Source organism: Carassius gibelio, chromosome B23, assembly GCF_023724105.1.
Source record: "Carassius gibelio isolate Cgi1373 ecotype wild population from Czech Republic chromosome B23, carGib1.2-hapl.c, whole genome shotgun sequence".
Lineage (NCBI taxonomy): Eukaryota > Metazoa > Chordata > Actinopteri > Cypriniformes > Cyprinidae > Carassius > Carassius gibelio.
The window spans coordinates 26,058,799-26,072,895 of record NC_068418.1 but is presented as its reverse complement, the minus strand read 5'-3'; the positions used below and the strand labels follow the sequence as shown (position 1 = coordinate 26,072,895).

The window sequence follows — 14,097 nt, the reverse complement described above, 5'->3', positions numbered from 1 at the left end:
ACTGAAACTAAAAATGTCTCAATGTAGATTTTGGTGAGCTTAATAGGTAAATTTACTCTATATTACATGTACTCTATATTCTGCAGAACATACTTTCTTCATGCCTCTATGAACAATTCACTGCATTACTTACACTAACCTTAATCCTGTCTACTTTTTTCCCCTTTAAGAACTTGCCACAACTTCTATAACGTAAACCGGTAGTTTGGTCACATTTCAATCACTTGGTCTCATTCCAACATGTTGCCATATAAACTACTTACTGTATGTACAGTGTATTTCTCTCATGTCAAGAGCTCAAAAATAAAACAGGACTACAGCAAACTCCTCTTAATCAAACAAAATGTGCTTTTATCTACACAAACAACAATATAATACATTGATAACAGTAAGACCAGCTCCAAATATATTTCAATAGAAACAAACAGCTGGATGTTACAAGGTGATATGTGAATTCAGTAGGAAATAACTACTTATAATACAAAATACTCTAAACCTTCTTTCCTAAATACCTTTCTCAGCATATAATCTACTCTGCTGTTTCTCCTTTGTATATTTATATACATCTTTGAGAATACATATATTCTCAATTTCAATCCAAACTTACATTCAATCATACAAGACTTCATGTGAGCGTCCAAATTAGTCTGTGTCCTCATCAGAGTCATGTGTCCTGCAGCACAAACACAGCAACATGACATTAAAACAGAATAAAAATACAGCACAGCTACACAATACATAAAGACACAAAGTCAATCCATTAACTAATACATCCATAAAGAAAGAAAATCGGTCAAAAATAAACAAATATCTCAATGCATAAATCAATAGATAGATAGATATATTACTAATAGATCGATCATGAGACTAATGCATTCATGATGTGTGTATTTATGTGTGGTTTACTGACCTGCGTGAGCAGCAGCCCATCAGACATCCACCGCTGCTCTCATCCGCACTGAAGCAGCCAGATTCTGGAGGATCTTTACACTGCATGATGAACGCCTGCAGATCTGACACAGGCTCCCCATCCAGCTGCTGATGCTGAGACACACACACACACACACACTTCACTCTTTAGAATTGGTCATGGCGTTCTAAATTGCATGCATTGCAAAAAATCTCTTCCTCAGCATTTTTGATATCCAATTTAAATATTCAAACATTCTTAAAGGGACGGGTCACCAAAAAATGAAAAGTTGATGTTTATCTGCTTCCCTCCGGGGCATCCAAGATGTAGGTGACTTTGTTTATTCAGTAGAGCACATACCAATATTTATTACTCCTAAGACCATTGTAGTCTATAAGTCTTATAACGTAAGTGGATGGGAATCACGGATAAAACATACACAAACAAAACCAAATTAAACCCTGACGATACATAGATGTGTAAAGACACAAATCGTGTTCGAACTGTTTGAACTCTCCTTTGCGCGTTGTCAGCAAAAGGTGTTCTTCTTCTTGCTTTATGGTGGATATAATTTCAATTATGAGTGTTAATGGTCCACTTGAGAGATAGGTGGATGTGATGCACTTAAAAGTCTGCAATCCGCTGTAAAGCAAGAAGAAGAAGAAGCCTCCACACGCACTTGCTTGAGAACGCGCTCAGGAGAGTTCTAAGAGTTTGGATGTTGTGTGAAACAGAGGTAAAAACAATATAAATACTGTTCAGTTTCTTGAACAGAACAATCATTTTGTGTCTTTACACATGAGTTTATTGTCTCGAGCTGCAGGGTTTCATTTAGTTTTGTTTTATTGTATGTTTTAGCCATGATTCCCATCCACTTAGATTAGAACTGTGAATCTTTGGGTAGGCAGCGATTCGATTCACGATTCATAGGCTTTCGATTCAATTCAATTTTTTTCGATTCAATTTTTTTGCAAATTTAGAACGACTCAATTAGATTCGATTTGATTATAAGAATTTGATTCTGATTTTGATGCATTCACGGGATTATTTAAATGCTTCCCCTAAATTCTTTAAATGCTTAGTAAGGGGGGAAAATTACACAACAGCCTTTATGGTTAGAAAAATTTTTTGTCCATTGTTAGATGCTAGTTTAATGATGCTATGGCATGACATGGCATACATAAAATAAAAATGTATGTAAGCCAACATTTAAAAAAAAAAGAGCTTTAAAAGTATTATGTATAACATTTTGTCACATCAGGGGCATAGCCATCATCAGAAATGTCAAATACAATCATTTTATGCATGTAGCCTATTTATTAACATAATTCAAAAATATCAAATCACTTCTAGACAATTGTTTGTAATCTATATGTTTTTCCAAATGGCAATTTTATGATTGTTTTATATACTACATTTAATTAACCATTATTTCAATTTCTGCACTGAATAAGGTAGAAAATATACTTTATAGTTTCTGTACTAATGATGTCAATTAGCACTGCATCCTTCATAAATTTTATTTATTGTGTTTTTTTTCTTAACATTTCATCAGTTCATTCTGCGTATATTCAGTTTAGCTGCAGATAAAGCCTGGCACGTCTATGAAAGTGAGATCACTTCTCTTTCAGTGTGAAAACTTCTTTTTATTTTGTGAAAATGAGATAATGCGATAGTAGCTATTTACTGTAACTTTACCTCTCTATCAGCGAATGATGATTCTGACGCCCAGTCAATTCATTCAGCGCATTCAACGAACGCTATCTTCATGCATCTGATTATCAGATATACTATCAGAGTGTTCCTGTGGCTCAGTGGTAGAGCACTGCGTTAGCAGCGCAAAAGGTTGTGGGTTCGATTCCCAGGGAACACATGCTAGGTAAAAATGTATAGTGCACTAAGACGCTTTGAATAAAAACGTCTGCTAAATGCATAAATGTAAAACTTAAATGTCAACTTTCATTTTGGGGTGAATTATCCCTCTAAATCAGATGCAAATGAAAAATGTCACATATTTAGCTGTTTTGTCCTAAAAACATCAACACATATCTGTCAATGGGGTATAAAATAATTACTTTTTAGACAAATATACAGAAGAACAAGATAAAGACAATTATATCACACCATCATTTCAGCGCTCAAGCAAGTGTGATGTGTTTCTCTCACCTTGATGGTGTCGTACGTGTCGGTGATGAGCGTGATGAACAGACTGAGCACCATGTAGATGAACAGAGACACAAACGTGTAGAGATACAGACGGCTGAAGAGCCACACCACGTCACTTTTCTGCTGCATGTTCTTGAAGGTGGCGAACATGTCGTCGCCGTTGATGAGCGAAAACAGACTCTCGGAAACAACGTTCAGCGTCCGGAACTGATGGACAAAACACAGAAGTCATGCATTAATTAATAACAGTTTATTTTAAGGTGTCCTTGTTACATGTTCTTTCTATTATAAAAACAATTATTAATTATGCATGATTACAGGCAAGTAACCCTAAGTCGAACCCCTAACCATAAAGCAAGTACATGTAGTTAATTAATATTACTCAGTACTTAAATGTATAATTAAACTGTAACAAGAAAACATTAAAATAAAGTGTAACCCAAATTCCTTCTGGCTTATTAATTATTTACATAACAAATGAAAGAAAACAAATATAATCAGTGTCATTTTACCATTTCATATTATATAATAAATTAATATTTATTATATAGTACAGTATTATACCATTTATTTAGAATAATTTTTAATTTAATTCAGTTTCACTAATATTGGCTTTTCTATTCAACAATACCATTTTTATTCTTTATTTAATATTTATAAATACACACACACTTTTTTTCTATAAATAAATTTTATAAATAAATATTTCATAACAATATACTTCTTTTAAATATATGCAAACGCAACATTTTATAGAAGCCCAATTTTAATTGACATCATTTCTTCCCCTTTTACTCAATTCCAAGTGTGTATCTTTTAATTCAGAATTATTTTCTATGAACTGCAACTGAATTTCTCTGATTTTTTATTTTATATCGTTTATTTTAAAAGAATTCTTCCTTTGATCTGTGAGATAAAAACTTGCAATTGCAAGTCAAAACAATAAGACACAAAGTCTAAATTGTGAGAAAAGTCATAATTGTGGGATGTAAACTCGCATGTAAGTTTTTCCATCATATATTTCTATTTCATTCCAGTTCAGTGTCAATGTACAACAGCAGCTGTGACTAGTTTTACTTTTCAATAACAACACTAATCTTAATGATTTGGGATTTTTAAACTTCAAACCAAGAAGATAATTATTCACTACATTAAGTGTGTATATATGTGTATATATATATATATATATATATATATATATATATATATATATATATATATATATATATATATATATACATATATATATATATATATATATATATACACACACACACACACACATTTATAGTCCATAAGATAAATTAAATACCTTTTAAATAATTATTTTCAGTGTGCAAATTGTAATGCATTTTATAGTTCAAGTAAATAAATAAAACACTAAATAATTAATATAATGGTGTAGTGAAGCGGCGACATGCCTTGGTGTGGTAGGGTCCCAGGACGATCCAGCCACAGAAACAGTAGCCGAGGTAAATCATGGCAGCACAGCAAGTGAAGCGGATGACGTTTGGTAACGCCACTCGCAAAGTGATGATGAGAATCTGAGCAGAGGAAATAAAACACAGCCAAATGCTCAACAAAACAGCTGTTCTTTCTCAGTGTTTTTTATCCAGTGAAATGTCTAAAGATTCTTAAGTGATCACACGTTTACTTGAGAAACGAACTGAAAAACATAAGTCGTCTAATTTTCTGTGAATTAATCAAAATGCACAGTTTTCGATTAAATTAAGAACATATCTACTCATGTACATCAGATAAATGTACTTAGTTCAAAGTAAAAACAACTTTTAATTCCTTACTGATACTTCATTTTCTCTAAAAACAGTAATTAATCTATCTTCATTTTGCATCTCAAGTAAATGTATCTTGATTTAAAGACGTTTAGATATTTCTACCGGAAAACAAGTCCAAAATACTGCTCCCATTGAAGGCCTTTTTAAGACCCACAGAAACCCCCTCTAAAACTACATCGGCTTTTTCTTGAGAAATGGACAGAAATAATTCATTTCTAAAGCTAAAACTAAATATTAAAATGTTAAAAATAAAAATTAACACAAAAGTTTCTTTAAAAATTATATATATATATATATATATATATATATATATATATATATATATATATATATAAAATATAATGAAAAAAATCACAAAATAATATATTAAATATTCACCTCTTTATGCTCTTACATATTAGCTACAGTAAAATAATAAACATACACATGGCTAATTTGTATAGATTTAACTGCTTTTAAATGATTAAAATCTTGACCAATTTGTTTGTTTTATAACGCATCACAACACGAGAAAACGCAGAACTTATTAATACTTCAAATTAATTAGCAGTTTGGCAAAGATACTAAACCCTTTTTTTGTACAAAAAAACAAAAACAAAACACATAGTAATTCAGATGTGATATGAACACCATAACTCAGTGGATGTTACATATTCTTCTTTATACAATGATCAATCAAATGCTGGATGTCAGACAGCGCTCATGTTGTAGAAATACCCAAACCAGAGCATGTGTAACCCTCTCATGCTGGACTCAGATGTGATAGTGAGAGCATTGTCGTACATTGTATTTTTTGAAGTATCCCATATAGCGTAATACGCCGATCCAGACGAGCATGGTGCCAGTGCCGAGCAGAATACTGCACAGATCGTAACTCGCCACAGCCTGAGAGACCACAGAGACACAACCCAACATTACCCAACAACTGACACAAACACCATTAAAGAGTCATTTTACTTAACTGAACTCAGCCATATCAGGACTTCTGCCATTAGCAAATCTTAGAAGCCAAATCTTCAGACTGCTCATGTAGTAATTTCAAATATTTTAACTATTACAACAAAACTGTATTTTATAAATATGCTATATGACATATTAATATTATATGGAGACACTACCACTCAAACTTTTTTTTTTTTTACCTGATTTATCAAAAGTAACAGTAAAGAAACATCTAATATTACAAAAGGTTTCTATTCATCTGTGAATCCTGAAAAATAAAAAGTATCCACAAAACTATTGTGCAGCACAACTGTTTTCACTATTGATAATAATCAGAAATGTTTCATATTAGAATGATTTCTGAAGATCATGTGACACTGAAGACACTGAAGTAATGATGCTGAAAATACAGCGGAGCATCACAGAAATAAATTACACTTTAACAGAGATTCATATAGAAAACAGCTGTTTTAAATAGTAAAAATATTTTACAATTTTACCGGTTTTTTTATTAAATAAATTCAGCCCTGGTGAGCAGAGGAGACTTCTTTTCGAAAAAATAAAATCGTATAGACTACAAGCTGTTGGATAGTTGGTATACACAGATACATGACCAACAGATGGCACTAACTGACATTCTATTTACATGTTTATTTAACCAGAAAAAAATATATGTGATCAATTATGACTATAATTCACATATTGCAGTACTGTGATGTTCCACACTTTTACACAGCAATAATCTGCTGATTTCACGCTCACCTTCAGCTGGATGATGATCTTCAGCAGAGAGCCTGTGATGGTCAGAACGTCACTAACGATGATGAGGATGAACCAGCCGTTGATGAACTCCATGCGGTCAGAGAAGGACACACGTTTGCCATAATGAATGGAGAAGAATTCTGTGTATTCCTGCAGAACGGATCGACATTAAAACAATCAGATTTTCTAAATGCATTAACTAAAAATGCTTAGAATCCACATAAATACGTTAACTATGAAAACGATTATATTTAGTTAACAAGTATGAACAAGGTTACAATATGGCTAGTCGTGTAACAAGCCAATTAGTTCAAATGATTTAAACAAACTGGATTAAATGAGGATAAGAAATATATAAAGCAGGTTATTGTGTATTTAAAACAGTTTATTAGTACTACTAAAGAAATCAGAACAGTTTCATTTATGCATGACTGGCAAACATCACATTAGTAGTTTATGTTAAAACTGTGTAACCCAAATGCATGGAAACTCTAAATGCAATTCAATTACATAGCCTAAATCTTAACTTTAGGCCTCAATATTTTTTTTCTTTCAGTGTGCCTTATATTCAAAGCTACTCACAGAAAACATCGCATGATTTCAGAGGACTAGGAATATAAACTTTATGGCTTGTTTTGAAACTTGACCGCATAAATACAGCAGCTCAGACACTCCACAAGGTCTTTTTGTGTGAAGCAATGAAAAAAGTGCTCAAATCATTAATTGCACAAACATCACCAAACCACAGAGCACAGCACACACACATAAACTCACAAACTGCAGATGAACTCCAGCTTTGACCGAGCGTGCACAGAGCAGCAGTGACAGCATGAGAATCAGAATAACCATCACGTCAAACAGAACCAGCATATACATGTTCCTCGGGGCTACAGAGAAAGAAAAAAACATTTATTAACGCTTCATGTCAATCTTCAGTGAATCTTTTTTAAGACGAGACTACAAGGAAAAACTATTTTTTCATGCACTGGGCAGTTATGACATGTCGGGCTATTTGGCTTTTCATAACATGTCTTCTTTTAGACTAGTGGAAAGAAAGCATCCTAAATATACATTTATGCACCTAAATATTTTTTTTTTGTCTAAATTAATAAATGTAAACATTAATATAAATCTAAGTGTTTATTTTATTGCACTTTATCTATCTACGTTTGTGCATTTCAGATACAATACATATCTTTAAAGGTTGTATCTCCACTTCAGCAGCACTTACATTCAACAAACTTAGCAGTTTTATTCCTCTCTATATTCTGAAGGTTTGTACTGAAGAGTTTGTTCATGTTTTATTTGTCAGTTTTTTCTTTTTACACTTTATCTATTTGTGTCTGTAGATTTTAATTACAATACATATCTTTAAAAGTTTTATCTCCACTTCAGCAGCACTTACATACACCAAACTTAGCAGTTTTATTAATATCTATATTCTGAAGGGTTGTACTGAAGAGTTTGTTCATGTTTTATTCGCCAGTTTTTTCTTTTTACACTTTATCTATTTGCGTCTGTAGATTTCAATTACAATACATATCTTTAAAAGTTTTATCTCCACTTCAGCAGCACTTACATACACCAAACTTAGCAGTTTTATTCCTCTCTATATTCTGAAGTTTTTTGCTGAAGGGTTTGTTCATGTTTTATTCGTCAGTTTTTCTTTTTACACTTTATCTATTTGCATCTGTAGATTTCAATTACAATACATATCTTTAAAAGTTTTATCTCCACTTCGGCAGCACTTACATACACCAAACTTAGCAGTTTCATTCCTCTCTATATACTGAAGGTTTTTACTGAGGGATTTGTTCATATATAATTCACAATGATTTATATCATATTTTATTCCTAAAAACATTGTAAAACTGTATTTTTCTGGCTGTTGACAGTATTTTCTTATTTTTCTAGAGATAAAAAGAGAAATTCAAATTCCCTTCTGTAAAAACCTTTATCTCTAATATGTCAATAAAGCACACAATAATTTTTAACCTGGTTTTAACCGATGTTCAGATTTATCTTCTGGAATTTTACGCAGTTTAGTTTATATTTCATTTAATAACACATCATTTGCATATTTATTTAAAAATAACATTTCAGAAAACTTCAAATACAAAAATGTTTGCAATTCTTAAAGTAATCAGCTGGAGAAGATATTGAGATGATATTTACACTATTCACCTGTGCTATTACAATGCTATTAGTCAGATTTCGGATCACAATCAAAAACAGTTTTCATTAAACATGTTCGGTTGAAGTTAATGTTCATGTTTGTCACATTAAAACACAAGCTCTTTAACTCTTTCCATCCTGTCCATTTTCTTGTCATTGTGTAAATCAAGGCATGATTATTGAAGCAGAAGCATCTTGACCAAAGCACACTTCTGCAAGTCTGCTATAGAACGTTTCATAGAAATACTTTCATAAATGACAACATGTATAAGGCAACATGCATTTCTATTAATTTGTAAACACTCACATGCACCAACCACACTCCAGTCTCTGCATTCATAGATGTGCACGTCATTGTCCAGGTCGATCGTGATTCTACCGCTGTGGGCCTTGTTGTTAAAAGTGATCTGCTCATGGAAATAAAAATAATATTACAAATAATAATAAACTAGAAATTATAGTGTCATCTTTGACTTTTGCCTGACACTTTATCTACACTACCAGTCAGAAACTTTGATGTTTCTAAAAGAAGCCTCTTCTGCTCACAAAGGCTGCATCCTTTCGATCAAAAACACAGAAAAATATAGTGAAATATTATTACAATTTAAATTAGCTGCTTTCTATGTAAATATATATTACACTTGAATTTATTTCTGTGATCAAAGATGAATTTTCAGCATCATTACTCTCATCACATGACAAGAATAATAATAAAAATAGTGATTATCAAGGATGCATTAAATTGATTGTAAGTTGGCAGAAAAGACATTTATATTGTTTCAAAAGATTTGTTTTTTAATAAATGCTGTAATTTTGAAATTTCTATTAATCTGTGAATACTGAAAAATAAAATGTTTCAATGTTTCCACAAAAATATTGTGCAGCATGACTATTTTCAATATTAATAATAATAATAATTTTTGAGCAGCAAATCAGCATATTAGAATGATTTCTGATGATCATGTGACACTGAAGACTGGAGGAATGATGCTGAAAATACAGATTTGATCACAGAAATAAATTACATTTTAAAATATATTAAAATATATAACAGCTATTCTAAAGCCTAATAATATTTCTTAATTTTTACAACACTTTTGATCAAACAAATGCAGCTTTGGTAAGCAGAAGAGGCTTCTTTGAAAAACATAAAAAATTGTAATATTCCAAACACTGGACCGGTCAAGTCATAAGAGGGTGATGATCACATGTTCATCAAGGGACAAAACCTGCAAACTTTTCCAGCTGAGAATCCTTCCCTTTTCATCCCACTCATATGTTTAAAAATATAAGAGGAAATGGAAACAAATGTCATAGATGGCCCATAATGCACTGAAAGGTCATGTGACACACCATGATGTCGAAGACATAACAGTCCGGAAGCTCGTGGTACTCAACCGTCTCCAGGTTAATGGCTTTCAGAGTGAAATTTACAGTCACCGTCAATAACCTGAAAAACACAAACGGATTTAACAAGATACAGAAAAGGCATCTCTACAATGTTACGTGTAATATTTACATTGCTTAGTTATTATGTCACACAATGTACAGTTTATAATATATAGGACACACCTCTCAAAGTGCAGAGTAAAGTTCAGCGGGTGGGTTGTTAAAGTTGAGAAGGGAGGTACTGGGTAAATCTGCAAACACTCTGGAAGAAAGCACCACAAGATCAGATGTAACCTGAAGTGCACTGCAAAGCCAAGGTTTTACTGTACACACATACTGTACATCACCTTCATCCACCTGAGCATTAATGTCAAAGGTTTCGTTGGATGGTGAGATGCTGCCGTTGCGGTAGAACTGCTGGCAGATGGTGAGCGGACTGTAAACATCACCTTCCTTCTCATATTGATGGTTTCCCACCGTTATACTTGGCAACTTCAGAAACTGTGAGGAAAAATAGAGCCTGTTTTGGAAAAACTTTGAAAGGCCAGTTTGAAGATGCATATTTTAGCCTTGACGTCTATATAGATGTATATAAGGATCTACACATGATACAAAAAAATACATGATGTGTATAATTGATATACTCTATAGCATGCTATTGAATAAACACTTGTGCAATTTATAACGCTATTTTTTACATCTTTGAATATTAAAATATGTATATACATCTTTTGTGCACTTTTAAATATAAGTATTTATATAGCATTGAGATATATAGCATAACATTAAAAATATATTTTACACATTTATATAGATTTTTGAGCATGTTGGTATGTTTCAAAGTTGTCAATGAAACAAAGTAACACAGTTTTACAAGAACATTCAATTTCAGTCTTTTTACCTCAGATGTGCGGTTACTTTGTCATTATTTGTAAAAGGTTTTAAGGTATATCCTAAACTATTTTATTTTTTTACTTTTTTTGCAGTTTAAAATATTTATTCACATTTTTGTAAATTTATAAATAAATAAATAAATAAATAAATATATATATATATATATATATATATGTTAAATATATTTTTGCATCTTGTGTGTATTGTAAATATAAATATTTATATACATTTATATACAACTTTTAATCACATTTGTGCACTTTTAGAAACAACTGGTTATATACAGTACTGTATTACTTTACAAATATTTGACTGTAAAATTATTTAAAAAATAATAATTTAATTATATTGCTCAAATGAGAAATGTTACTATAATAACACTTGACTAAAACGATTAAAAGAAAATAATAATAATAATATTTTATTATTATTAATTATATTACTAAAATTAGAAATATCACTTTCAGTATTTGACTGTAAAATAATAATAAAAAAATATATATATATTTCTAAAATGAGGAATATTACTATAGTAATATTTAACTAAAATAATTTAAAGAAAAAATAATAATAATAATAATAATATTAATAATTATAATTTTATTTTAAACATTGAAAATATATTCTTAAATGTTTTTTTAAGCAGAAAGAAAGAGAGTATTTTCTTGTAAAATGTACTCCAAAAAATAAAATAAATAAATAAATAAAAAATATTTAGTTCAAATTTCAATGCTTGTTTGTAAGGCTGTACAGTTTGGCCCCAATAAAAATATTAAAACAAATAAAATGTTAAGAAAATAAATAATACATATATAAAAATAATACATATAAATATAAAAAATAGCTTTTTTTTTAAATATATCTTTTGTGTATTGTAAATATAAATATTTATATACATTTATATATATAATATATAATTTTAATCACATTTGTGCACTTTAAGAAATAACTGGTTATATATGGAATGCAATTTAAAAATGCACTTCTGCAAATTATATTTGGAGTTCTCCTTGCGTTTGAGAAGAAAGCTCTCAGATCAATCACCTGGTTCACGGTGTAGGTGATGTGCGTGTAAACGTCATGCCGCGTGTAAACGGAGTAAGTGTTAGCGCTGCTCTCAGTGAAGCTCTTCAGGAACAGATGCCTGAACGCCATCAGATTCTCCTCCTTGAACTGAACCACCATCTGATTACTGAGACCAAACGACACCAGCTACACACACAAAGAGAGAGCAGTCTGAATGCACCAGTGTATTCTGTTGTATTCAGTGTCTCGTCCTCCTGTTGTGATACCTGTATGGTGACCACAGCGATTTTGACGATCTGCAGCATGAGTTTCCAGGGCTTTCTTCCACGAGCTTTGTACTTGTCGCAGGGGTTCATGAAGAAATACTTGAGCTTCCTCCTGAACTTCTCCTGCTCCAGGTGAGCGTGGGATTCGGACCAGAGGACGCCTCTATTGCCGTTGGGATCATTTATGCATAAATAGGCCTCGGTGGAGTCGTCCATGTCTGCATTCAAACCCATCAGTCACATGTATTAGTTTAGGAGATATATTCTACCTTGGGAAACTATGACAAAATGCAACGTTGTTTGTATGCTTGGAATATAAGATTGGAGTGAGATTGGATCAGGGTTATTATGGTTCAAAGTTAAAACTTATAGTACTAAAACAAATAAGTAAAATAAACAAAAATCCATTCTAAATTAATCTGAAAAAAAAATAAATACAGTTATAATAAAATACTCTTCTCAGCAATCCTAAAGTGTATATATCTATCATTCGTTTTTAAAATAATTGCATTAGTGGTCTATTTCATGACTTTTGTGTCTTAAGCTTTTATGTATTTTAGAAGATCATTTACATTGTCACATTGATATTTTGTGCATTATTTAGAGCAACTTTTTAAATTTTGTAATTTTATTTTACATTTTGCCTTTATAGGCCGTTAAACAGCCCTAATTTTGCAAAATGAGAATTTATTTAAATGAAATGATTGCACTCAACTATTTTGGCATAAATACTTAATTTAATACACGGTTAGGAAAAAAGTTCAATAATACAAAAGTACAAAAGACTTGAAAAATAATTTCCACACAATAATAGCAAAAATGGTAATAGCAAAAATGTTTTTATGCTGTTACATGTGGCTAAAAACTAAAAGCATCTGGCACGATGTCTAAAAACTCTCATAAAGTAAAAATAAATAAATAAATAAATAAATACCCATGAAAATTAAAATCAGGATGCAAATAGTTAATTAATTAATGCAGAAAACATTCAATATTTAGCCTGTGATATTCTTTCATATAGAAATCCAGCTTGTTGTATTGGCATAAATCTTTAAATCAGCAAAAGAGAAAATCTATTATATAGGTTTCATAAAATGTTTCTAAAACTTGACACTCATATTCATGTAGTGGGTGAACTACTTCTTGGATATAAACTCAGAATGACCAACCTTTTATTTTATTGTATTTATACTAAGCCATGACAGTATGAATAGAGAAATCAAAGACGTGCAGGAATGTGGCTGATGGACTGAATCCAGATCAGCTGTCACTGATGAATTGACCCACATTCCTGACTGACAGTCATATGACTCTCACGTGACTCCATCACACCTGTGTCATCACAAACTACAATCACACATTGTGATGCCAGTTTCTCAAGGAAAACATGTTTTTCTCACGCCTTTTACAGCATCTGATGTGTTTTATAATCAAACATCACCTGCAGAACCCCGAACCTAATGCAGCTGTTCAATATATTAAGTCAGAAAGCTTAATAAAATCATAAGAGCAGTAATAAAACACATCAGTAACTCACCAGCAGCTCAAAATCATCAATTAGTTCTAAATAAGGAGCTTAAGTTATCATCAGAAGAGCACGTTTATGTCTTTAATCCCAATTTACTTCCATAAAATCCACAAAAACATGAAGTCAATCCGAATTAAGGCGCATTTCCACTGAAAACTGTCGCGTTGTGGATCAGACGCGCTCTGTGCTGGCAGTGAGCAGGTGAAGGGGGCGGGGATACGCGAGGATTGCGTGTGAGAGCTG

The 14,097-nt window shown here is 31.7% G+C and overlaps 1 protein-coding gene across 2 annotated transcripts; it reads right to left on the bottom strand.

Moving 5' to 3' along the window:
• Nucleotides 1-325: 325 nt before the first annotated feature.
• On the bottom strand, nucleotides 326-14,070 carry mcoln3b (mucolipin TRP cation channel 3b). 2 transcript variants are annotated; one of them, XM_052593103.1, is made up of 14 exons: nucleotides 13,864-14,070; nucleotides 12,327-12,595; nucleotides 12,079-12,246; nucleotides 10,488-10,641; nucleotides 10,324-10,402; nucleotides 10,105-10,201; nucleotides 9,059-9,158; nucleotides 7,351-7,463; nucleotides 6,577-6,726; nucleotides 5,656-5,757; nucleotides 4,498-4,620; nucleotides 3,077-3,283; nucleotides 911-1,044; nucleotides 326-673 (listed from the first exon to the last, which is right to left on the bottom strand). In XM_052593103.1, the coding sequence occupies exons 2-14, from the start codon at nucleotides 12,558-12,560 to the stop codon at nucleotides 643-645; spliced, it is 1,692 nt and encodes a 563-aa protein (XP_052449063.1). In that variant the 5' UTR covers nucleotides 12,561-12,595; nucleotides 13,864-14,070; the 3' UTR covers nucleotides 326-642. The 2 variants fall into 2 exon arrangements, with proteins under 2 accessions (XP_052449063.1, XP_052449064.1); XM_052593104.1 differs by having other exon boundaries at nucleotides 12,327-12,544; nucleotides 13,864-14,069.
• Nucleotides 14,071-14,097: the final 27 nt, after the last annotated feature.

What these genes read in the sequence shown, in the direction of transcription:
- mcoln3b (XM_052593103.1), bottom strand. Translation starts at nt 12,560, where the DNA reads ATGGGTTTGAATGCAGACATGGACGACTCCACCGAGGCCTATTTATGC. An exon ending in CTGGAGTGTGGTTGGTGCAT is followed by an intron (nt 7,464 to 9,058) that starts GTGAGTGTTTAC and finishes CTTTCTCTGTAG; the next exon opens with CCCCGAGGAACATGTATATG. An exon ending in ATGGGCTGCTGCTCACGCAG is followed by an intron (nt 674 to 910) that starts GTCAGTAAACCA and finishes TTTGTGCTGCAG; the next exon opens with GACACATGACTCTGATGAGG.